Source organism: Dendropsophus ebraccatus, chromosome 4 (genome assembly GCF_027789765.1).
Source record: "Dendropsophus ebraccatus isolate aDenEbr1 chromosome 4, aDenEbr1.pat, whole genome shotgun sequence".
Lineage (NCBI taxonomy): Eukaryota > Metazoa > Chordata > Amphibia > Anura > Hylidae > Dendropsophus > Dendropsophus ebraccatus.
In genome coordinates this window covers 97,441,720-97,467,147 of record NC_091457.1, presented here as the reverse complement: position 1 = coordinate 97,467,147, position 25,428 = coordinate 97,441,720, and the positions used below count along the sequence as shown (strand labels likewise).

Genomic DNA, 25,428 nt, shown 5'->3' with positions numbered 1-25,428 from the left:
GGGGGTGATGATCTGCACTGTTGGGTTGATGCTCTGCAATGATTGGGGGGGGTGATGGTCTGCACTGTTGGGATGATGCTCTGCTCTGATGGGGTTAATGGTCTGCACTGTTGAGATGATGCTCTGCTCTGATAGTGTTGATGCTCTGCAATGATGGGGGGGGTTGATGATCTGCACTGTTGGGTTGATGCTCTGCAATCATGGGGGTGATGGTCTGCACTGTTGGGATGATGCTCTGCTCTGATAGGGTTGATGCTCTGCAATGATGGGGTGATGGTCTGCACTGTTGGGATGATTCTCTGCTCTGATAGGGTTGATGCTCTGCAATGATGGGGTTGATGGTCTGCACTGTTGAGATGATGCTCTGCTCTGATAGGGTTGATGCTCTGCAATGATGGGGGGGTTGATGATCTGCACTGTTGGGTTGATGCTCTGCAATCATGGGGGTGATGGTCTGCACTGTTGGGATGATGCTCTGCTCTGATAGGGTTGATGCTCTGCAATGATGGGGGTGATGGTCTGCACTGTTGGGATGATGCTCTGCAATGATGGGGGTGACGCTCTGCAGACCCCTCCTTGGGCTTCGCCGCAGCCTCAGTCCAGGCTCCACACATGCGCGTTGCAGCCGGTGATGAAGCCCTGCTCTCCCCGTCCTCCTCCTCCTCCTTCGGGTATGGCTTCCTCCTCCTGTCCCCAGTGCTCGGGCTGCGGGATGGGCAGGCACCTGCTGGAGGAGGGCGGGGCTGCGCTCACCTGTCCCAGGTATAGTCCGGAGACCCCCGCCCCTCTCCCGCCGGAGCCGCCGCTCGTCTCCCCGGGGAACATGGGGGGAAAGCGGCTGCAGCGACTGATGCGCCGCCTGCCACACAAATACCATCTGCTGGGGGGCAGCGAACTGAAGGCGGAGGTGAGTGCCGGGGAAGGATGCTGACACCTGTGGGGGCACACACCGGGCACTGATCACTACTGGGGGCACACACCGGGCACTGATCATTACTGGGGGTATATACCAGGCACTGATCACTACTGGGGGTATATACCAGGCACTGATCACTACTGGGGGCACACACCGGGCACTGATCACTACTGGGGGTATATACCAGGCACTGATCACTACTGGGGGTATATACCAGGCACTGATCACTACTGGGGGCACACACCGGGCACTGATCACTACTGGGGGTATATACCAGGCACTGATCACTACTGGGGGTATACACTGGGCACTGATCACTACTGGGGGCACACACCGGGCACTGATCACTACTGGGGGTATATACCAGGCACTGATCCCTCCTGGGGGTATATACCAGGCACTGATCCCTCCTGGGGGTATACACCAGGCACTGATCCCTCCTGGGGGTATATACCAGGCACTGATCCCTCCTGGGGGTATATACCAGGCACTGATCCCTCCTGGGGGTATACACCAGGCACTGATCCCTCCTGGGGGTATATACCGGGCACTGGTAACACCTGTTAGGGGCACAGCAGGGGGCACACACTGGGCACCGATTACACATGGGGGTATATACCAGGCACTGATTACACCTGTAAGGGGCACATTACGGGCACTGATCACACCTGTATACAGGGCACTGGTGACACCTCTGGGGGTACATACCAGACACTGATTACACCTGGGGGTACATACTGGGCACTGATTAGACTGAGGGTTACATACTGGGCACAGATTACACCTTGGGGTACATACCGGGCACTGATCACACCTGTATATAGGACACAGATTACACCTGGGGGTATATACCAGACACTCAGTACACCTGGGGAGACATACCGTGCACACATTACACCTGGGGATACATGCCAGGCGATACATGCCAGGCACTAATTACACCTGGGGGTATATATTGGGCAATGATCACACCTGTATACAGGGCACACCTGGCGATATATACCGGGCACACATTACACCTGGGGATACATGCCAGGCAGTGATTACACCTGAGGTAAACATTGTATTTGGTGGCAGTGAGTTTACATATAGAGGTAGAATACATGTTGTATATTGTAGGGTTCTATATAGAGGTAGAATAGTGAATATAATGTTATATATGATGAGGTTACATATGGACCAAATAACAATGATGCTTTGTATACAGTGAGGTTCCCTATAGCGCTGTGACCTCTTTATATGGGGTGTAATAATAAGGTTTTATATGATAAGGTTATACATATAGGGCTATAACTGGTGATATCTTACATATAGGGATATAATAGTGATGCCTTCTATACAGTATAACAATGTATAGGAGTACAAGAATGATATGAGTTGGAATTACAAATGGGGGCATAGCAGTGATATCCTGGATACAGTGCAGTTATATAGATGTGTAGCACTGATGTGATGTGTTCTGGTGGTGTGACATATAGGGTTATGACAGCGATATACTGTGTACAGTGAGGTTGTATATAGGGCTATAACAATTATTTGTTGTATATGGTGAGGCAACATATACGCAGTGGCGGTCTTTGGCACCAAGCACCCCAAGCGATCGCTTGGGGCCCCCACGCCCTGCTCTTGTGCTCAAGACCGCTGGACAGGGCCGCTGCCCCGCTCGCTGCTGCCATCTGAACTGTAACTATGAGCACTCATAATAAGCGCTCATAGTTACATACAGCAGCACTGACAGGGCGGGAGACATTGGCTCCCTTCCTGTCAGTCACTCTTGTGGCCGCAGGAAGGGTTTTCCCTGCGGTCACAAGTGGCAGCTTTGTCCTTGTGGTGCCGGCGCTCCAGTGACATCACTGGAGCAACAGCGCCAGGACAAGGGGAGTGCGGCCTCTTGTGATTGCAGGGAAAACCCTTCCTGCAGCCACAAGAGTGAAGAGAAGAGGAGACGCCCGGACCCAGGTGAGTATAAGTGTTTGTTTTATTGTGTTATATATTATATGGGAGGGGGAGCACACAGGGGTCTTTTTAACTGGGGGAGCGCACATCGGGGGTCTATATAAATGGGGGGAGCACACAGGGGGGCTATATAACATGGGGAGCACACAGGGGGGCTATAGACTACTGTGGCTTCACAGAGGGGTCTATATACTACTGGGGGCAGCACACAGGGGGTCTATATACTACTTGGGGCAGCAGAATGGGGTCTATATACAACTTGGAGAGCACACAGGAGGTCTATATATAACTGGGGGAGCACACAGGGGTCTGTATACTACTGGGGCAGCACATAAGGGGCCTATATAATACTGGTGGGGCACACAGGGGGTCTATATACTACTGCTGGAACCACACAGGGGGGTTATATTCTACTGGAGGAGCACACAGGGGTCTATATCCAAGTGGGGGAGCACACAGGAGGTCTATATCGAAGTGGGGGCGCACACAGGGGGGCTAAATACCCCTGAGGAAGCACACAGGGGGCCTATATACTAGTGGGGGAGCACACAGGGGGTATATAAAACTGGGGGCAGCACACAGGGGGTCTATATACAACTGGGGCAGCACACAGGAAGTCTATATACTTCTGGGGGAGCACACAGGGGGCTATATATAACTGGGGGAACACACAGGGGTCTATATACTACTGGGGGAAGCAAACAAGGGGAATATACTACTGGGGGCAGGACACAAGGGGTATATACTATTAGGGGCAGCACACAAGGAGTATATAATACTGGCGGTAGAGCACAAGGGGTATATACTACTGGGGCCAACACACAGCGGTCTATTGTTTTGGAACGCGTGTCGAGGGGGGACCCCCAGACATAACTTCGCTTGGGGCCCCAGAAATGCCAAGACCGCCCCTGTATATACGGGTAGCATAGTGATACTTTTTTGATCCAATTTTTACATTAATACATGTATCATGGTGTTATATATAGGGATTATGACAGTGATATGTTGTATAGGGTGTGAGGTTGTAATATTAATACTGTGTATATAGAGAGGTTACATGTAAGAGTTATAAACTGTATACAGTTACAGATATAGGTATAACAGTGATACCTTGTATTGGGAGAGGTTACCTGTAAGAGTGATACATTGTGTATTGCCAGGTTGTCCAGACGCCTTGCTAATGCTGTATATTAACTCTGCCCTCTATTGGCTGATCATTTGTGTCTACAGGTATGTGGAATTACTGTAGTATATACTCTGTATTCTGGTGTTGTGCTGGAGTGTCACCCTGTTTAGTGATGCCCAAGGAGGATAGGAGTAGTGGATTATTATTACAGAGCACCCCTTCACACTAAACTATCATGTATGTCCTTCATTTGGCTGCTGCCATACATTTGGTTTTGCATCATGGTTACATCTTTTCATGGGGTACCAACCAATATGTCTGCCATTATAGATCTACCATGGGTCATCATCCAGCTTTCCCTCACCTCTGAATTTCATTTTTCTACCTTTTGGTCTTATACCACTGGATATCCGGACAGTACATGTGTGGCAGTCATTGTCCCCCCCCCCCCCCCCACACACACACACACACCTTAAGTGTTTGTGTGTCATTGTCTCCCCAAGTGTCTGTGTCAGTTTCCCATCCCCCATGTGTCTGTGTCAGTTTCCCATCCCCCATGTGTCTGTGTCAGTTTCCCATCCCCCATGTGTCTGTGTGTCAGTTTCCCGTCCCCCATGTGTCCGTGTGTCATTGTCTTGTCAAGGGTCCCCAAAGTCCCCATGTCACTGCATGAGAGGTATTTGAGGCAATCTGTACCTTATGTCTCTGGGTTAGAGATCTGCCTTTATCAGTTTTTTGGTGGTTGATGTTCTTAGCACATAGAGATTTGTGGTCAGTGGGAAGCTCTTGTTGGCAGGCTGCTGTATTAGTCAGGCTGTCATGTCTGTGGGAGTCAATCAGCCCCCCTTCTCCGGAACTTGTCAGCCTAGCTGCGTCATGTACATCTGGTGAAGAATTAGGAGATGTGACAGGTGGCCGCGTCCCCCTCAGACCTCTCATGATTGAGTCTTAGCTGGGTCAAGTGCTCCAAAGGTGGTAAACATTGGGTACGATGTTCTGTCTCTAGACCCTGTGTTTCTGTATATGATGCCAGGTCTAGGCCACCTTGCATTTTTGTAATGGGAGTGACACAGACTTACAGTACAGAATAACCGAAGATGCATCTCCCTGATATAAAGCAAAGGATGATCATAGAGTAATATAACCAGATCTGTAATGAATAGCTGTGACTGGATCTATTGGAATCATTAGTGGGAACATGGTTGGGCCTTGGGCAGTGTTAATGTAGGTTAGGAGTGCTGCTTGATCTCTGCACAGTTCCCAGCCTGCAGCTAATAATAATAGTAACATTTAATTGTATAGCGCCAACAGATTCTGCAGCGCTTGCAGCTGGAGTGAGTAGCCATTTGCCTGGACACTCGTGTCACCGAGACATATTGTTCCCTTCCTCTCCCATGGATAACTTTTCCGTTAGACTAAGCGATTTACACATGACAGCTACAGTCCACAAGATTGCCTACATTGCTGTGTGTTCTTTTGGACTACACCTGTTACTCAATAGTTTAAATCAATCAGTCACACTACAAACCGTCTCGGTGTAGCCTGGGCCTGAGGGTGATCACGTTATATAACGTTACCTGTAATTACCTGTTAATGTGAGAGACCTATTGATCCTGAGCACTTAACCCTCTTCCTCCCTGCACGCCGCTCTCTAGTGAGGGCCCTGGCTCGAATGTTACAGGTTGTCATCTGCCACCAACTCTCAGACAATTGCTTCTTTAATACTAGTCACCGACCATTGTTCAGCTCTAGATTCTCATGAGGACATTTGTCCTAACAAAAAGTCCTTGAGTCATTCTCTGCTGCATAGAAACCTGTTGACAACAAAAATAGCAGCCTTAACAGGGTTGTCACTTAGCTTTCCAGACTCCTAAATTGAATTCTGCCTAATGTGGGTTGGGGGATGTATCATTGTGGCTTAGTAATCGGTGATGGCCAGTAGTATGTATTACTAAGTAATGGATGGTGCAATAGTTCCCTTACTTTGTTTGAGCAGTAGTGCTCTTAATAGTGCTTAGACTGCTGTACACAGAGCAGCCAAGCTTCAGTGGTTGCTGCTAGATACTGTAGTGCAGTAACAGTTTGACTTCTCTAGTATGAGGGATTTTTTTTCCTGTTTCAGTTATATTTACTAAAATCCTATAATCTCTCAGCTTTCACCCAGTTTACTGTATATATATATATATATATATATATATATATATATATATATATATATATATATATATATATATATAGCCACCATGATGACATCACGTGTCCTGTGCTGGCCCCTCTGCCTCCTAAACATCACTAAGACCCTGTCCTCTCGCAGATTTATACTAGATGTTAGAACATCAAGGTGCCCTATCCCTGCTGCCCATCCACATCTTGGACTTTCAGGACCACTTAAGGGCCCTATTCCACTGGACGATTATCGTTTGCATATCATTAACGATTAACGATCGCAAACGACCACTATTGCGAAAGACCTGAAAACGTTCACTCATTTCCATTGAACGATAATCGTTACTTATGATCGTAATTGCGATCGTTTTTTCTTCGCTATTTATTCGCTATTGCATTCGTATCTATTGCGAACGACCGAACGATGTCTTATTCAACGCGAACGATTTGCGAACGAGCAACGATAAAAATAGGTCCAGGTCTTATAAAGCGATCAACGATTTCTCGTTCGGTCGTTAATCGTTAACTGCATTTCAACCGAACGATTATCGTTTAGATTCGAACGATTTAACGATAATCTGAACGATAATCGTCCAGTGGAATAGGGCCCTATGTCTATACAGTCAATTCTCTCTCACAGCAAGGCTCACTGAGAAGAAAAGGGTCCAGGGAAAAGGCAGCCTACAAAAAAGGGTCCACAAAATTATTTCATGGGACTGTCTTCCCTTCCCTGTTGGGGAGTTACATTGCCTATAATGCCCAGAGAGCTGCAGACTTTCAGAACCTGCTGGGAGTTGTAGTATTCCTTATAGCCATTATAGGGTGTTGCCATCTTTCATCAATGTTTTAGTAAACTGTATTACACAAGTAAAAAAGGGAACATTAACTGCGGCCTAGTTCTCTGTACCAATGTAGCCCCCCGCCTAGGTCATGTGCTGGCTGGACGGCTCTCTCATCCCTAAGATGGCGTCATATGGCAGAGCATGTGACATACACGTCACTCTGCCAACTCCTTGCACCTGCGCTTTCGGCATGGGCACAGTGTAATACTGTGGAGGAGGCAGAGTGACGTGTATATCACATACTCCTTCTCAGGACACTACAAATAAACGGGAAACAGTTAAGTTAACTCATGGCCCGGGGCAGAGATACAAAGGGGTCGCAGTCAGCACATAATTTATCAAAGTGGTTAGTAAAATAACAAGCCCCTTTAACCCCTTGCTGCATTGTGATGTAATTATTGTTCATGTTTTACAGGTTATTCTTGCAGTGGTGGTAGAGATATGGACGCTGTGCCCACCCCATCACTTACTGGTGCCAGCACACTCAAACTGCTGGTATTAGAGATTACTGTGACCTGTAGCATAATATAGTATATATAGTTCATGGCGGCGAAAAAAATTGGCCTTGCTTAGAAAAAATCTGTATCCGTCAAATCTGCATATATTGCATGCTGTTCATTCTGGTGGAGTACTGGCAAATACTTCAGAATGCTAATAATGTCTTATACATAGCACAGCATGTAGTGACACAGGTAAACAGAGTATTTTTAGTCCAGATTTTTCTGGGACATTGTGTGATATCAGGTAAATCTGATCTGCTTTTCTTCTATGCTATATCACTGGCGCTGTCTAGGAGCCCGGAAGAATATTCTCGCTGCATTACACAACATTTTCTTTTCTAACTTTCATTATCAGAATCAATCTGGCTGTTAATTGTTCTCCTGCTGGAACGGCTTTTACATGTGCTGGGTGGTAACTCATGTAGATGTAAAATAGCATTCCTTATAGTAGACTTGCCATAAGCAGACATTGTTATCATTTTTCTTGTTTTATCACCTTGCAGATATGAACAAGGAACTGGTTCATATAGTGACAGCTAATGATCTTGAGGTTGATATCATTGCTATTAAAGCGTACCTGTACTTTCAAAAAAGTTTTAGAAACCTGCATGGTTTTGTTACATTAACCCTTCAAAGTAGTGGCAAGGTGATTTATAGGTTCTTACTTGGTGCACAGATATTTATTATTTTCTCCATTTCAAGGAGCAGGGTAGCACTCACAGCTGAACTCCCTCACTTATCTGGCCAATGACAAGAGAGCACCTGCTTACAAGCCATTCTCCTCCCTGCTGTGTCATGACACACAAATAGACTGCTTAGACTGAACCGTCTGGGAATGTACTGAAGGGTGATTTTTATGTAATTACATTAACATGTAATGGGAGAAGTGGATTATGGATGTGCTGTGGTAGTAAGGTGCTGTATTAGCAGAAAGGAAACAAAAAAAACAGCAACAGATTCACAGCAATGCAGGGGCAACTTAAAAAAACAAACAAAAAAAAACTCTGGGGCAGGGGGGAACATAAACATCTTAACTTACCTCTATCTGTGCCTCGCCAAAGCTCCAGTGCCGCTTTGAGACCCCCCACGCGGCTCCAGGATCTTCTCTTAGCCGATGTCACAACCTGGTTGATCGATTGCCTGCTCTGATTGGCTGAGAAAGCTGGGAAGGCATTTCCCCCGTTACATAATCAGGACTTGGGGGGGGAATGCAACAGCTGGAGGGCTGAAGGTTCCCCATGCCGGACATAGGCATCACATTGAGGAAAACTTTTTAAAGGGAACCTGTCACCCCAGGCAGCCCCCTCAAACCCACCTCACACCCCTGGACAGGGCCCGCATAATTACCTGCTCCTGTGTGTCCCGGTGCCGGCCCCGCCGTGGAGATCTGACCGCGGCTCATCTTTGTGTTCAATATGCAAATGAGCAGAGATAAGTCAGATGGCCATAGGAAATCAGTGGAGCATGACAGGCTGACAGGTTCCCTTTAAAAATACAGGAATCATTTACGATGTTAGGAATTCTGGTATGTGTGCCCCATATAAAGTGCCTATAAGAGAACTCATGTGACAAAACTTGTATGATGTAATGTTTCATGCCAACAGTATGGTCGCTCAGGGCTGAATGCTAAACAATGAGGAAAGAAAGACTATATACTATATACTGAATATAACGACTCAGCGTGACATATAAGCCCAGAAAGGGAGTCGTTCAAGATTGTCTGAAGATTGTAATAGCTGTCTTTTGTCCTGCAGATAACTTGGTGTATTCCTGATATCATAGGGCGTCAGAGAGACGGGGCAATGGTTGTGAGTTTTGGGTAAATAATGGAAGATGTGGATGAGATGGTATTATATATTGCGCTTGTTTTACCCTCCTAGGCTATATCACGTAAAATTTCACAAAATTGTAAGTGGGTTCTGATATTTTTTGTATATTATAAGGTTAGTAAAATCTACTGTCAGTATTATACACAGGCATACAACTGAGAACTATGAAATACTGTACTTAATGTTCCCTAAGAACTAGCTCCCCCAAAGATTACTACTGATATCGTGGGGTCTCAACAACAGGATACCCCGTGACCATTTTTTTTTGGGCCATTCTTACAGCCCTCATACTGGTTTTGGACATTTATAGTACTATAATAGGCAGCAGGGGATGTACTGTATCACTGCATTATGGGAAAGCTGGATGACAGCACCTGTGGGTGTCATATTGGCTGATGTTGCCTGTATAGCAAAGCTTAGAGGTTTCCCTTCCCATCATGTTTGCCGATATGACATTCCTGGCAGCATGTGATTTTCCTATAAGTCCATTGCATTACAGTACAAATAGCACCATGACCAAAGGCATTTACCATGGGGATGGTGCATTAGTGCAGCTCTATACGGCCAGCCCTGTGTATGAATAGAGCGGGTGTCTGCACTGTGCACGCTGCAGCCTTTCATCCCGACCTCACATGTTTCCTTCTACGTTGTGGTTTATATTTGACTTGTAGGCATTTAGTTTCTGAGAATCCGCATTATCCTACAGAACAATAGTTCATTCTTCCTGCGTGTGAGGAAATGCAAACACCAGGTTCTGTGCAAATGGGACAGACTGGGCCAGGGACAGAACAGGAAGAACCTGGGAGCAGCGCTGACACCTACATGCTGGGAACCTATTCCCACTAGCCTATGACCAGCCTTTATCTTGACACCCCAAACCACCCAATATCCTGATTCAATACACCCACTGGACTATATGCACCCACACCCTGTGACACCCATGTTTTATGGCCCCTTACAAGGAAGAGATTACTTCTCTTTTATTGCCTGTGTCAACACTAAGTATCCGGACAGCTGGGTAATGGCATTCTGTGACATTGGTGGCTTCAGTATTGTAATGTGTCGCTTTACAGGTGGCCTCTGGGCCCAGGAGTGAGACTTGTGACGTCACAGCTCCATTTAGGGTGGAGTCCAGTGCATGGCTTTCACCTGGTGACTACAGGTAGACTGTATGCAGAATGGACTATGCAGTGGGGCGTGTAATATTTTGCTGTGCATCTGCCTCTTTAGTTATCATAATATTTTTTTTTAATTCTCTTTATTTATGAAAGTGCGAGCTGAGCAAACGGGGTGAGACGCAGCCCACCACATGTACATAATGTAATAAACATTTGCTAAAGCCAAACATGAACATCAGAATATTACAGCAATGACCATTCAACAACACCTAAGAACAGTGGGGTGCCGACGGCACACATCTGCACTCAACTCTTTTACTATTTTTTATCGTACATAGACATGCCAAGAAAGAAAACAAATAGACATAAAGAAAGAGGGGAGAAACGAAACATACAAGAGAATAGAAAAATAAGTAGAAGAGAACATATAAGTACCCACGACTGGTGAGAGATGAAACATCAAAAAGGGGTGAAAGTGGTGGAAGGAAGGGATGATTCCATGCAATATAACAGAGATATTCAATTACTGGGGAGAGTACCTACTGAGCCTATAGGAGATCTTAACAGATTTTTGTAGGTAGTTATCATAATATGTGAAGAATTACAGTGCACATAATGAATGGACCTCTGCACAACAAAGGGTTAAGCCTTCAGTTGGCACAACCTGACCCATAGTCATCCTGTGCCAGGTCTCAGAGCTGTGGGAACAATGCCTTGTGTGTACCTGTGGCGGCACATTCTAGAAAGGAGTTTATCAGCCTGCACAGCTCAGACCCCTCATTATTTCCCCTTTTTCAGGAAGGTGCTGATTCCTGGTGCCAATTAAATATGAGCAGTGACAGTGCGGCCTTCCCGGTTCTGTATTGTGACAGAAGTAGGTCATCAGGAGGAGGAAGGTTGTGATAAAGAAAACTGACTGAAAACACGCTTTATCGCTCATGGATCATCTGATCCTCTCCCCTCTAAATGCAGGTTCATGGTTGGCGTCTTCGACATTAGTGACTGATTCTAGAAATAGATATATCACCATATCAGATAAACAGCTTAAATACAGCCTGTACAAAAGCAGGGACCAATAAGTATTGACTCTTAAATGAGGCTCCACAGACAATTTTTTTTGCAAACTTTTATTCCTACAGCCGGTGTCAATGAGGCAGGGCCTTGGGCATCCATTTTTTCCAAATGAATTCATTGTAAAGGGACCTAAATTTAAAGGATGTATCTGGCATGATGCCTCTGAAAGGAAAAGAACAGTTTTTTGGCATGCTACAGCATAGAGTGGTACTCTGCCTACTTTGTACCATTAGGTATATCTCTTTAAGATTTTTACATCAATAGACTGGTGCGGCTCAGGGATGCCAGTGTCACTGCCCTTTTTTTTTTTTTTGATTCAAGGTCTGGTTTCCATGCACGGAGCCGGTCTATTCCGATCACCGGCCTGGCTTAAAGCACTGAAGGCGGGTCCGCCCGCCCCCAGTATGACAAAACCCCCTCCCTTCTGTGACTTGGCTCCAGGGGCAGATTAACTTTACCATAGGCCCCGGGCTGTTCACCAAGCCTGGGCCCCCCCACCCCACTGTAACTATGGCGGCACTAGCCTGGCGTTCATAGTACAGTATAGATAATGCCATGATGTCCTTATTTGTGCAAAATTGCCATAAAAAAACCTGTGATTTTTTGCAAATCATGACGGAAGTGTAGCCAGGAGACAGTACACCACTGAATGTATAAGTCTTTCTAGGTGGTCATGGGCCCCCCAGGAACTCAGGGCCCCGGACTGCCCCCGGAACGCCGCTATTATAATCCACTACTGATTGGCTCTATTAGAATCCATGGAGCTGCGTCACAGAGGGGAGATCAAATGCAGGTAGAGTCCGACAGCTTCCAAAGTAGAGTTTCAAGGCTTTATTAGCATAGCAGGTACATGTAGCGACGTTTCGACCTTGCGGTCTTTATCAAGCATACATACAAATGATATTTGTATGTATGCTTGATAAAGACCGCAAGGTCGAAACTTTGCTACATGTACCTGCTATGCTAATAAAGCTTTGAAACTCTACATTGGATGCTGTCGGACTCTGCCTGCATTTGATGTTCCTATGGTCAGCTACCAGGATTGCTGTCCTCCTGGCGTGCATCTCTGTGGTTTTTACCACCCTCCTGAACTTTACTCCACCAGTGCTGTTGGACCCTGCACAGAGGGGAGATCGTCACACTGGGGGCGGACGGGCCCACCTTCGGTGCTTCAGGCCGGGCTGGCGCCTGGGAATAGGCTAGCGCAGTCCGCGGGAACTGGCATCAGTATCCCCGCTTTAAAACTACCCTTTAATCTTGGACTAAAAAAAAAATTCCTTGGATTTTATGGAGGTGCCTATAAACTCTTTTTCTTTCAAGTCAAGATTTCATTTGGTCCAAGGACAGGCTCATTTCCAATGTACATAACCTACTGTAAAGTGATTGCCAGTATGACAGTTATCGCTTCCGACTCCGTCACCCTACCAGTTGGGCTTTTTTTAAAGCTTTAGTGAAAGTTTTCAGGTTTCTGTGATACATCTCACCCAACACATAGATGGATCTGCCCTTTGGATCTACCCCGCTATGTATAGCCGTGAATATTCACAGCGATGCTTCGGCGCATTTTTATTGTTGATGTCACTCATTGCATTAAAAACATTGCTGCAGATTTTCTGAATTCTTCTTATCCACAACTTAGACACAAAAGTATGTTAGAAATTTTCTGAATGTTAGCCGATTATCTTTAGTCCTCCTTTATTGACTGACCCCTACAAGACTCCTGGACAGTGGCAGAACCATTGTACCCTCTTATACAGAAGTACATGGGAGGGGCTGCTCCTCTGCTGACCTGATCTGGAGACCACCAGGTTGTTTCTTTCCTTATGGCTACACCCTCTGCAACTTCCTTGTCTCTCTGGTTTCTCGGCTTCTTCTCGAGTTCCTTAAATAAACTGTTCACATTCCTGCATCACCTGCTCAGAGATCTGACACCATTGATCCGCACCTCATCATGACCCCCATAGAGGATTACTCACATGTGAGCTCAGTGCTCTTGGATTTGGTTACCTAAGGCGGGGCAGTGACTGTGCACAGCTGGCACCGATAACCGTGGAAATTATATATAGGAGGGTCAGCTCAGAAATATAGACAATGTGTCAATATATAACCATGTGTCAGATGTTAGAGGAATCCGAGCACTGTTCTGCAGATCTCAGTGATATAATAATGGTCAGTGGTATAATAATGTGCAGAATAGATCACTACCTACTTGCCAAGGTGGGGAGAGGACAGAGCAATATTCTGCAGGTTATGTATTGTGGATAATCCCTAGTCTCTGAGACACAGGGTTATCTTATGGTTAGGAGTACCAGCTCCTGGGCAGTTCTCCAGTTGTTTAATACTTTGGCATCTGTGATATTTACATAGAATTAGAACATTTCTGCGGTATAAGGATCTTCAGGTTGATATTGTGTGGGGAGCGTCTATAATTGAGACGTTTGCTCTGCATTTCCCTGTTGGGTGGCAGCAATGACCTAAATAGAGCCTGCAGGTTGATGTCACTGGTTGATTTGGGGTTGCTAAAGATGGACCCTGCCCACATAGCAGACATGCCATCCTTACTGTTGAACTGGTTATCAGATCCTTACCTATATTTCATGCAGAACCCTAACTGGGAGAGACCTTATGTGCTGTACAGAGTCTTCCATAAGTAGAATGTAACATAGGTTTTTTTTTAATTAAAACCAGGAGTTTGAAACAACACAGAGAAACAAAAAAGGAAAATATTTGTGCCTTTTTCCCATGTTTGACCTACTTCTGGCCAAATATACTGACCAAAATAAGCTCCTAGATGAGGAGCAGAATACTAAATATGCAAAAAGCCTAAAAAAGAGGGAGGACCCGAACATAACTGCCCACTTTTCGGCAACCCCCTTGATGTCAAATGTTGACATCTAAAGTATCTAAGAACAGTCTAAAATACATAAAAAAATATGTAAGCCTTTTTTTTTGCGCAGCCACTTTAGATTATCTCCCACTCTATACACATAGCTTATCTGTAAATGGACCAGAAGGTAATTTTACAGCAGATCTGTAATTTTTTTTGTAAATGCTAGAATTTCCACTTAATCTTAATCATGTTCTTAAGGTCATATTCCACGGACCAAGCCATGCTTTAAATGAGCACTGATCATTTAGATTGCCTCCTATTCAGGGCCGTATTAAAAGCTTCTGCTGCCCTAGGCACTAAACCTAAAGACGCCCCATTGTGGGGGAGCGTGGTTTCGGCCACATGCATTCTTACTTCTAGAAGCGTTGTCTGAATCACATTTTTATGATTTTTAACTGCTTAACACATAAATTTCCACATTGACTGAATGAATAGAGCAGTCTGCATATTGTCTGAAGGAATTCTCACCACAGGATTGGTAGATTGGTAGGTAATAGCTCCAGGTGTCACAGCCATACCAGACCTGAACAATACCGCCACACCAGAACTGATCATACCTACCCCCCTCAAAAAGTCACCATATTTACTGGCAAGTCTGACCGGGAGGTGGGAGACTAAAAAAATAATAATAAAAAAAGTTGTTTCCCCCCCCCCCTGCTCCCTGGTGCTGCCCCCCTGCAAGGTGCTGCCCTAGGCACCGGACCACGGGTGCCTAGTGGTAAATACGGCCCTGCTCCTATTTACAGAACCCTCTACTATTACACAGGGAGATGCGCAGCTAACAGCAAGTTAGAAGTGAGCGATCAGCCAATGAAAAAAATGTTTGCTAGTTCATCAGTTGATGGCTGCTCCTGTAACATGAGGTGATAGCTGCCTGATTTGGCAGATAATTCTCATGTGTAATGAGGCCTGTAGAGTATAGACCAACTGTGAGATAAACATCCAAGCCAAGCTGCTGAAAGATACAGCAACAATACTGCCCCTATAGACAAGAACTACTATAATATTGCTCCCTACAGACAAGAGTATAAAAACTATAATACGGCCCCCCAATGTACAAGAATATAACTACGATAATTCCTATAATACAGTTTACAAGAAAGTACCTACAATAATACTGCCCTGTATGTACAAGACTATAACTACAAAAATACTGTGCCCCATAATAATAACACTGCTCCCTATAGACAAGAATAAACTACTATAATACTGCCTCCTGTGTACAAAAAAATACCTATCAGGTATAGTACAATAAAAAAAGAAAGTCACAGGCACTCACCAATCCAATGCATTCATAGTCTGTTTATTGCAAAAACTTCATACGTGCAGGTAGGGGAGAGTGTTTAGCAGGCCTGTCCTCACTGACTGACAATGGTTGTTTCACACATGGAGAAAAAAAGCACTCTGCGCGTGATGCACCCCTTGTCATTTAGTGAGGATTCGCCTGCTCCGCGCTCTCCCCTCCCTGCACATATGAAGTTATTGCAATAAACCAGACTATGAACGCATTGGACTGGTGAGTGCCTTTGACTTACTTTCTTCATTGTACTACAGAGTTTCTTTATTGCATCGGAGCACTACTGTGTAGCGTGTTTGCCGGAGCCATATGCCGCTGTCCACTTCCATATGCAGAGCCCAGGTGCCTGAGATTGTATAGTGATGCTATTCCCTCCACCCTGACTATTACATACCTATTATAACAATGCTTCCTATGTACATGAATATGACTGATATCAGATCTGGCAGCATTTGTCTATAAATTCCTTCTCATTATCATAGGCAGACGACCAGTGTGAACTGAAATCTGTGGGACAAGAAGAAGATGTCATCCCGTTACCTGCCAAGGAAGCAAGCCGGCTGGATGAGAGCGAGCTTTTAAAATATTTACATGTAAGCATTTCCTTCATATTTCTGCAATGGTGATGTCTGATCCCCTCCAGTCGTTTACGTTTTGTACATTTTTCTCTGTCTTGTTCTATTTGTTACATATATCTACATATCTAGTAGAGCACATATGCTGTAGACATGACTATTAACAGAGTTGTGGTAACCTTAATGAAGCCCTCATGGGTCTCCAAACTGCGGCCCTCCAGCTATTGCATTACTACATTTCCCATCATGCCTGGAGAGCCAAATCCCAAGCTTTAGCTGTCTGGGCATGATGGGAATTGTGCTTTTGCAACAGCTGGAGGGCCACAGTTTGGAGACCCATCCCCAGCTGTCCTCTCATACAGTCTGCCACCAACTATTCCCATGAACAGTCTGCGCCAGCTATCCCCATGCGCAGTCTGCAGCCTGTAGGCCCTTCGTGTAATATGCCCCCAGCTGTCCCCTCAAAAATCAGCAAATCTTATACTGCGTTTACACGTAACGATTATCGTGCGAATTTGCGCGATAACGATCGAATTTGAACGATAATCGTACGTGTAAACGCAGCGAACGATCAAACGAGCGAGAAATCGTTCATTTTGATGTTTGAACATGTTCTCAAATCGTCGCTGATCGTTCGCAAAAAATTTGCAGATTGTTCCGTTTAAACAGTCGTTCGCCAATTTAACCAATGCGTGAGATAGGCTTACATAGTTACATAGTTAATACGGTTGAAAAAAGACACATGTCCATCAAGTTCAACCAAGGAGGGGATGGATACAGGGAAGGGGGAGGGGTGCTATACATATGCATTTATATTGTTTTGCTCTAAGAACTTGTCTAGGCCGGTTTTTAAGCCCTCTACTGTTTTTGCTGTGACCAGATCCTGTGGTAGACTGTTCCACAGATTCACAGTTCTCATGGTAAAGAAGGCTTGTCGCCTCCGGAGATTGAACCTTTTTTTCTCCAGGCGGAGGCAGTGCCCTCTTGTCCTTTGAGGGGGTTTAACCTGGAACATCTTTTCCCCATGTTTCTTGTAGGGGCCATTTATATATTTAAATAAATTAATCATATCTCCCCTTAAACGTCTCTTCTCCAGACTAAACAAATGTAATTCTTTTAATCTCTCCTCATAACTAAGATGCTCCATTCCCCTTATTAGTTTAGTTGCCCGTCTTTGTACCCTCTCCAGCTCTAGAATATCCTTTTTATGAATCTGGTTCCAAAACTGGACAGCATACTCCAGATGAGGCCGCACCAAAGCTTTATAAAGCGGTAATACAACCCCTGGCAAAAAGTATGGAATCACCAGTCTTGGATGAGCACTCATTCAGACATTTCATGCTGTAAAACAAACTCAGATCAAAAACATGATACAATATTAAGGTCATTCCAAAGTGCAACTTATTGGCTTTCAGGAACACTCAAAGAAATGAAGAGAAAACATTGTGGAAGTTAGTGAATGATACTTTTATTGACCAAGCACAGGGAAATAAATATGGAATCACTCAATTCTGAGGAAAAAAGTGTGGAATCACTCAAATTGGAGGTAGAGAAAAAGGACACACCCAGTCTATTTCCTTTCCCTTGCCATTTGTCTTGAAAACCGAAAAAGTACAACTAAACAGATGAAGCACAAATGGGAGGAAGCTGGAGTCAATGTATGTGACCGAACCATAAGAAATCGCCTAAAGGAGATGGGATTTCTATACAGGAAAGCTAAACGAAAACCAGCATTGACACCTAAACATAAAAAAACAAGACTCCAATGGGCTAAGGAGAGGCAATCATGGACTGTGGATGACTGGATGAAAGTTGTCTTCAGTGATGAGTCAAGAATCTGCATTGGACAAGGTGATGATGCTGGAACTTTTGTTTGGTGCCGTTTCAGTGAGATTTATGAAGAGGCCTGCCTGAAGAAAACAACCAAATTTCCACAGTCCTTGATGATATGGGGCTGCATGTCAGGCAAAGGCACTGGGGGGATGACTGTGGTTAATTCTTCCATCAATGCACAAGTTTACATTGACATTTTGGACAGTTTTCTCATCCCTTCAATTGAACAGATGTTTGGAGATGATGAAATAATTTTCCAAGATGACAATGCATCTTGCCATAGGGCAAAAACAGTGAAGGCATTCCTTGAAGAAAGACACATTCAGTCGATGTCATGGCCTGCAAATAGTCCAGATCTCAACCCAATTGAAAACCTGTGGTGGAGATTGAAAAAAATGGTCCACAAGAAGGCTCCAACCTGCAAAGCTGATCTGGCAACTGCTATCAAAGAGAGTTGGCACCAAATTGATGCAGAATACTGTTTGTCACTCATCAAGTCCATGCCTCAAAGACTGAAAGCTGTTATAAAAGCCAAAGGTGGTGCAACTAAATACTAGTGATGTATTTTGAATGGTCTTTTGTTTATGTGTTTTTCATGATTCCACACTTTTTTCCTCAGAATTGAGTGATTCCATATTTATTTTCCTGTGCTTGGTCAATAAAAGTGTCATTCACTAACTTCCACAATGTTTTCTCTTCATTTCTTTGAGTGTTCCTGAAAGCCAACAAGTTGCACTTTGGAATGACCTTAATATTGTATCGTGTTTTTGATCTGAGTTTGTTTTACAGCATGAAATGTCTGAATGAGTGCTCATCCAAGACTGGTGATTCCATACTTTTTGCCAGGGTTTGTAGTATATCCCTGTCCCAAAAGTCCATGCCTGTTTTAATGCATGACAATATCCTGCTGACTTTAGAAGCCGCTGACTGACATTGTGTACTGTTCTGTAGTCTATTATCTACAAGTACACCCAGATCCTTCTCCATCAGCGACTCTCCCAGTGTAACTCCCCCCAGGACATATGATGCTTGCGGGTTATTAGTACCCAGGTGCATAACTTTACATTTATCCACATTGAACCTCATTTGCCAAGTGGACGCCCAAACACTCAGAGTGTCTAAGTCATCCTGTAACCTCTGCACATCTTCCATAGACTGTAATGTACTACAAAGCTTGGTGTCATCTGCAAAGATAGAAACATTGCTGTTAATTCCATTCTCAATATCATTAATAAACAAGCTTAAGCGATCGCAAAACGAATTTTTCCGTACAATATATGGTACCGTCTAAACGCTGATCGTTATGAAAAAAAAACGTTACTCCGACATCGTTAATCGTACGATCGGGCCAATTATCGTTTCATGTAAACGCAGAATTAGTCCATGGCATAGTGCTCAGGGACATTGAAAACATCATGTAAGTACTCATTAAACAACATGTGTTACTCATAACTTGTGATTTTAGAATGGATGGGTCACATCTCTTGGAGACTTCTCTATGCCACCCACCTGATGTGCATTCATTTCTATATAGTTTCTATGATAAGACGCATTTGGTAAACTATATTGCCATTGCGCATGGCTACAAAGTCATTTTGTCCACAGGGTAAATGAATTCCTCCTTCTTTCTCTTCCCACTTAATGACCTTTCTAAATGGTGGCCCCCAACTGGGTGAGGGTTCCTTCCTATATTAGCATGAGGGATAAGGAAAAAGTGAAAAACTAAGGTGAATAAGTCAGGAGCAAAAACAGTCTAATACCAAGCTAAGGTCAGAAAGTGTAGAAGCATGTCAAAACCAACTCGCAAAAGCAAAGGCAAATCCGTGGCACAGGCAGATAAATGTGTGTGGCTATAGAGTCATATCACATGCACCTCCTATCAGTAGATGAAGGCTGGAGCTACACAGCAATTCCCACTTGCATGACCAGGAATCGCTGTATCCCACTGCTTGTTGTCCAACTCCTATACTAATACAAGTGAATGACAAGGTGTGACCGCAACCTTGCAGTCTAAATCCATTCAGGATGAAATTTTTGTGACAACACAACCCCATTAACATGTATGAGTGAAGGGGTCATGTGACCAGCCAGTGTGATCGGTAACCCCAGCCTAAAAGAACAGTTCAGGGAGATATGGAATTGCAGGACCAGATCAGGGCAGTACTTCTGCTCTGCACAGCACATGGGTGATCAGAATGGCATCTCATCATGTCCATTTCCTGGCAATCTGAGAAAGCTGTCCAAGGTCCCGGGAAGTGTCTCCAATATATGTCAGAGGAGGACAGTGATGTGACAGGCTTAGGTGAGTATGTTACAGCCACACCCCACCCTTTATAAGTGTCCACAAGACCCTTATTGAATGGCCATGGTTTTGCCATGTCCTTAACCCTTCCAAAGAACCAAATATTGTAGTGTGGTGTCCCACTAGGGGTGTTACTGCTGTTCACACCCTTCGTAAAAGTCTGTACTTTTTGTGGTCTTATTGCAGCCAAAGTATTACTAAAGATGACCACTGGATGTCGCTGTATTGTATATTGAAGTATGGAAGCTGCACAGCTAAAGTATCTCAAAGGGTTATTGTATTTGTATGTACCAGATTCTGTGAACCAGTAGGATCTTTACTTTCTTCTGTCCTATCACCTCTTCCCTTTCTACTCTTCTGTTGCACTCTTTCCACCCAACCACAACGCACCTTACACGCTGGATAGGAAGTTAATCCCTTGGGTGAAGGAGAAGTCTTATTTGAGCTTCAGTGGAGAAAGGATGTAGCTCAGATAGCTCTCCACAGCGGTTCTACCTGGGCCCTGGCCCTCTGCCAGGTCCCCTCTACAGAAAAGTCTTATTCTTAGGGTATGTGCACACTGAATAATTTTGATGGAAACTCTATTGCAGAATTCTCAGCTCGCGTCCGCTCGCAGACTGCGCCGGGCACGCGTGTCTCCGCCCGTGTCATAGACTTAGTTCTATGCACGGGCGGATTCTTTCATCCTTCCAAAGAATGAAGCTAGTGGGCAAAAGGTGGTGTGAAGACTAAAGGAAAGTCAGTACACGGGCACAGGTTGTCTTCTTCCTCTTCTTCTACAAGTATTCTTCTACACACTCCAACATCCCGGCAAAACACATTACTACTTGGGTTGAGACTCTCACGGCACGCTCCTCTCTACTATATCCTTCTCAGTACTTATCAAGCAGATCTGGTGGTTTTACGTCTTAGTCTTAATTGAAACTTTGTCAAGTGTATATCTAAGCACCTTTGTATTACCTGTTGCACATTTGCCAATAGTAAACCAAGTCAACGTTACCAACGGAGTCTGTGATTACTCACGACCACCTGCACAGCACTTACATCGCGACCTTGGAACATTTGCCCTTTCTGTGGGTGGCGGGTCCTACTACTATTCGGGAGGGTCATTACACCACTCGGGCTACCTGTGACTACACTATCCCAAGGGACCAGACAGGACACCGACCACAGGGGAAAAGGGTACAACCGGCCTTACACTTTAAAAGCAGGCGTGCCAACACACCTGTGTGCCCACCAGGCACTGGCGTCACGTGACAAAACCCTAAGGCCATCCACCATAGTAGTGGCGTCACACTTCCATCTAGCAAGTGACCGGCCGTCCCACCTCTACAACATCATCTGGGGGCTCACCACAGTAGTACTCTCCAAGACCTAGAATCGAACATCTTGGAAACTTCATATCCAGAACTTCTATTGGAGGAAGAGGCCTCTGGGCAGACATAATAGAAGGAACATATTTTTTTCAGCAAAGATTATGAATTTTAAATGAATCAGCCAGTTCCAGATGGAAAGAGACAGGACAAAAATTCCATAAGGACCAATAAATTTGAGCCCGTTCTTAAAGGGTTCCTACTTAACTAGAGCCAGATGATCTTTTCTTATTAACAACTAGTATTTGTTTATTCAGGGATTTCTGCAGGTTCTGCTAAACCTGAGCCCAGGCTGTACACAACTCTTTGGTGTTAATCTTTTGGATTTTTCCCTTTACCTGTGACAGCACCAGGAGAAAGAGTCCATCTTCCAAGCACAGGACACCTGCAACTATAAAAGGCAAAGCCTATCACCTTCATTAGTGGTTTCATGTCCTTTGAAGAAGACTTCTGCAGGCCCCAGGTGCTGCCTGGGAGGATAAGGAAAGTAGTTGCTTCTGTTCTGTTCATTGTGTATGGTAGAGTTCCCCTAAGGGAATAATGTGGCAGCTTGTGTTGGTGCTCCAGTGGGTGCTTATGTATGACAGAAAAGACAAGGAAGTGCCGTGGTAGCCCCTGTTATCTGGGTATAGTACATCAGCAGCTAAGAAAGGCGATTCAGGCAGTAGTGGTGGTTAAAGTGTTAGGGCTCTGGATAATGCTAGAAGTGACAAGAAGCACTGCTCGGGAAGGGTGTGCATGCAGGCTGAAAAAGTCATGCACAGTGGAGCAGAACGAAACTGCGCATCATGATAAATAACATACACATTTGGAGTAGTGACTCTTCTTAATGAGAGCCCGTCATGAAGACGTGTGGAGACTTACAGACCATTGCTGCTCCACTGAAAATTCTGGGAAGAAAGGATATGAAAAATAGCTCTCACACCTCTTAAGCAAAGAGATGTCCCTTCAAGTCAAGTCTCACTCTGTTAAGGAGCCTTAGAACATTGAGTGTGGATTTTATGCCAAGCCAAACAATCTCTCCAAAAGGAAAGATTTCCCATTGTATACACACTATTTAAAAGAGAAAAGTGTCTATATACACTGCAGCACCAGAACATATCTTCGACAAGGTGTTATGTGCTCAGAGTCCTTGATGGAGATCACTAAGGCAGAATGGAGTTTGATTCCAGAGATATTTCAGAAAATAATGAGACCTTGGGGCAGACCAGAGATGGGCTTGAAAAGAAAGCTAAAGCAGTTCTTTTCCCCGAATCCACAGGATATACCCCTACGGGTTAATGCCTTCCTAGTTATCTGGTGCAAAGCACTACTTTATGCCTTTTCTCCTCTGAATATATGATACCAAGTGTATTTAGGATCCAGATGCATTTGACTTCTTTCTGGCCCAGTACTGGATCCATGGGTCCTTCCAGAAGTGCCAAACCTCCTATCTTGGAATCCCATTCTTCATCCCCATGTAAAAGGTCTTCATCTTACAGCATAGAATTTGAATGCGGACCTGTCAGAGGCGGTAATATCCAACCTTCTCAAAAGTAGGAAACTGCTTGCTCCCCAAATATGCAGACAGCATATAGACAGTTTTAGGGGATTAACTTCTATAGAATCTATAGATAAATGGAAACTCTCTTCTGGGTTCCAGAAAATCTAATTACTGGTGAGTAGTAATTATCGTTTTCAGACAAGTCACAGGGATGGAACCTATAGTTACAGATAATTGGCTTTGTACCAATTGACAAATTTCAACAAAATTACTGACGTTTTTCTCGGTTTCCTGCCACAAAACACCTTAAATGCTGTTCCAGGTTCTGATTTTGTATTTTGGTTTGCCCATTGCTCTCTGGAGGAAAAGCTGGATGGAATGAGAGTTGGATCCCAATTTAGAACAAAAGGCCTTTCAAAACCAAGAGACAAACTGCCCCCCCCCCCAATCTAATCCAGTCTAACAATATGCAGAATAAAAAGTTCAGACAAATTTTTTGGCATTAGGTAACTGGGACAAAGCAATGAAATGTGCAGTGTTACGGAACCTATCCATTACTACCAATACCACTGGCTTGCCTTTGGACAAGTGCAAATCAGTGGTTCCAGGTCAGGAGAAGACTGGTAGTTGGCCAGGAAGCTTCGTAAAAAGGCATTCACCTTCACACTCTTGGAACGTGGCCTAAACGTTACAACAAAATTACAAGTGAACAATCCAGGCTTGGCATGGATTCTGTACATTAAATTCTTATAATCTGTCAAAACTGTAATGTGATATAACAATTCTTTGAGCTCTTTTTTTTTCTTATAACTTTGTGTTGTGCATTTCCTCTTGTTCTTACTAGAAATGTATGAGTAAATAATCACCTGGGTGTTATTAGTTGAGGTTCAGCCTTACATAATCTTTCAGTCATCTTTGATTGGATAGTCTCTGTGTAGGGATATGCCTCCAGCTGTTAAAGGGGTATTCCCCCCAAGAGCTAAAAAAAAATGAAATGCCTCCAAACCTAGCTAGTCTTACTCACGAAGTCCCCCTGAGAATTTTGAGCCGTCTCCCGTCTTTCTAGCTACTTCCGTTCCTGAGTTACAAGTTTTTCTAAAAGATGGTCTATATCCAAGATAGGAAACTACATTTCCCATCATGCAATGCTTATGCCTGATGATGATAATGATGATGATGTACCAGAGTTGAGAAGGTGATGGCCATGTAGCAGAGCTGAGATGTGACGGGGATGTAGCAGAGCTGAGATAGTGAGCACGATGTAGCAGAGCTGAGATAGTGAAAACGATGTAGCAGAGCTGAGATAGGGAAAACGATGTAGCAGAGCTGAGATAGTGAGAACGATGTAGCAGAGCTGAGATAGTGAGAACGATGTAGCAGAGCTGAGATAGTGAGAACGATGTAGCAGAGCTGAGATAGTGAGAACGATGTAGCAGAGCTGAGATAGTGAGAACGATGTAGCAGAGCTGAGATAGGGAAAACGATGTAGCAGAGCTGAGATAGTGAGAACGATGTAGCTGAGATGTGATGGGGATGTAGCAGAGCTGAGATAGGGAAAACGATGTAGCAGAGCTGAGATGTGATGAGGATGTAGCAGAGCTGAGATGTGATCGGGATGTAGCAGAGCTGAGATAGTGAGAACGATGTAGCAGAGCTCAGATAGGGAAAACGATGTAGCAGAGCTGAGATGTGATGAGGATGTAGCAGAGCTGAGATAGTGAGAAGATGTAGCAGAGCTGAGATAGTGAGAACGATGTAGCAGAGCTGAGATAGTGAGAACGATGTAGCAGAGCTGAGATAGGGAAAATGATGTAGCAGAGCTGAGATGTCCAGGGGTGAGAGGGCTGCGGGTGAGAGGGCTGCGGGCGGCCGCGGGTGAGAAGGCTGCAGGCGGTCGCGGGTGAGAGGGCTGCGGGCGGCCGCGGGTGAGAGGGCTGCGGCGGCCGCGGGTGAGGGGGCTGCGGGCGGCCGCGGGTGAGGGGGCTGCGGGCGGCCGCGGATGAGAGGGCTGGGGGCGTCACACAGTTGGGGCTGCAGGCACAGGAGCGCTGCGGCCAGCCACCGGGTGAGCGGGGGTAAATGCACAGCCTGATGGAGAGGGGAGGAGTGAAGGGGTTGTGCACACAGTGTGGGGGGAGGGAGATGCAT

At 45.0% G+C, this 25,428-nt stretch overlaps 1 protein-coding gene across 1 annotated transcript in view; it reads left to right on the top strand.

The window, feature by feature from the left end:
* The first annotated feature begins 635 nt into the window (after positions 1-635).
* The window catches only part of ATP2C2 (ATPase secretory pathway Ca2+ transporting 2), a 57,050-nt gene continuing 32,257 nt past the window's right edge, over positions 636-25,428 (top strand). Inside the window, exons 1-2 of the mRNA XM_069966335.1 lie at positions 636-907; positions 16,197-16,307. Of these exons, the coding sequence (XP_069822436.1) occupies positions 674-907; positions 16,197-16,307 (345 nt within the window). The 5' untranslated portion in view covers positions 636-673. The remainder of the gene's footprint in view (positions 908-16,196; positions 16,308-25,428) is intronic.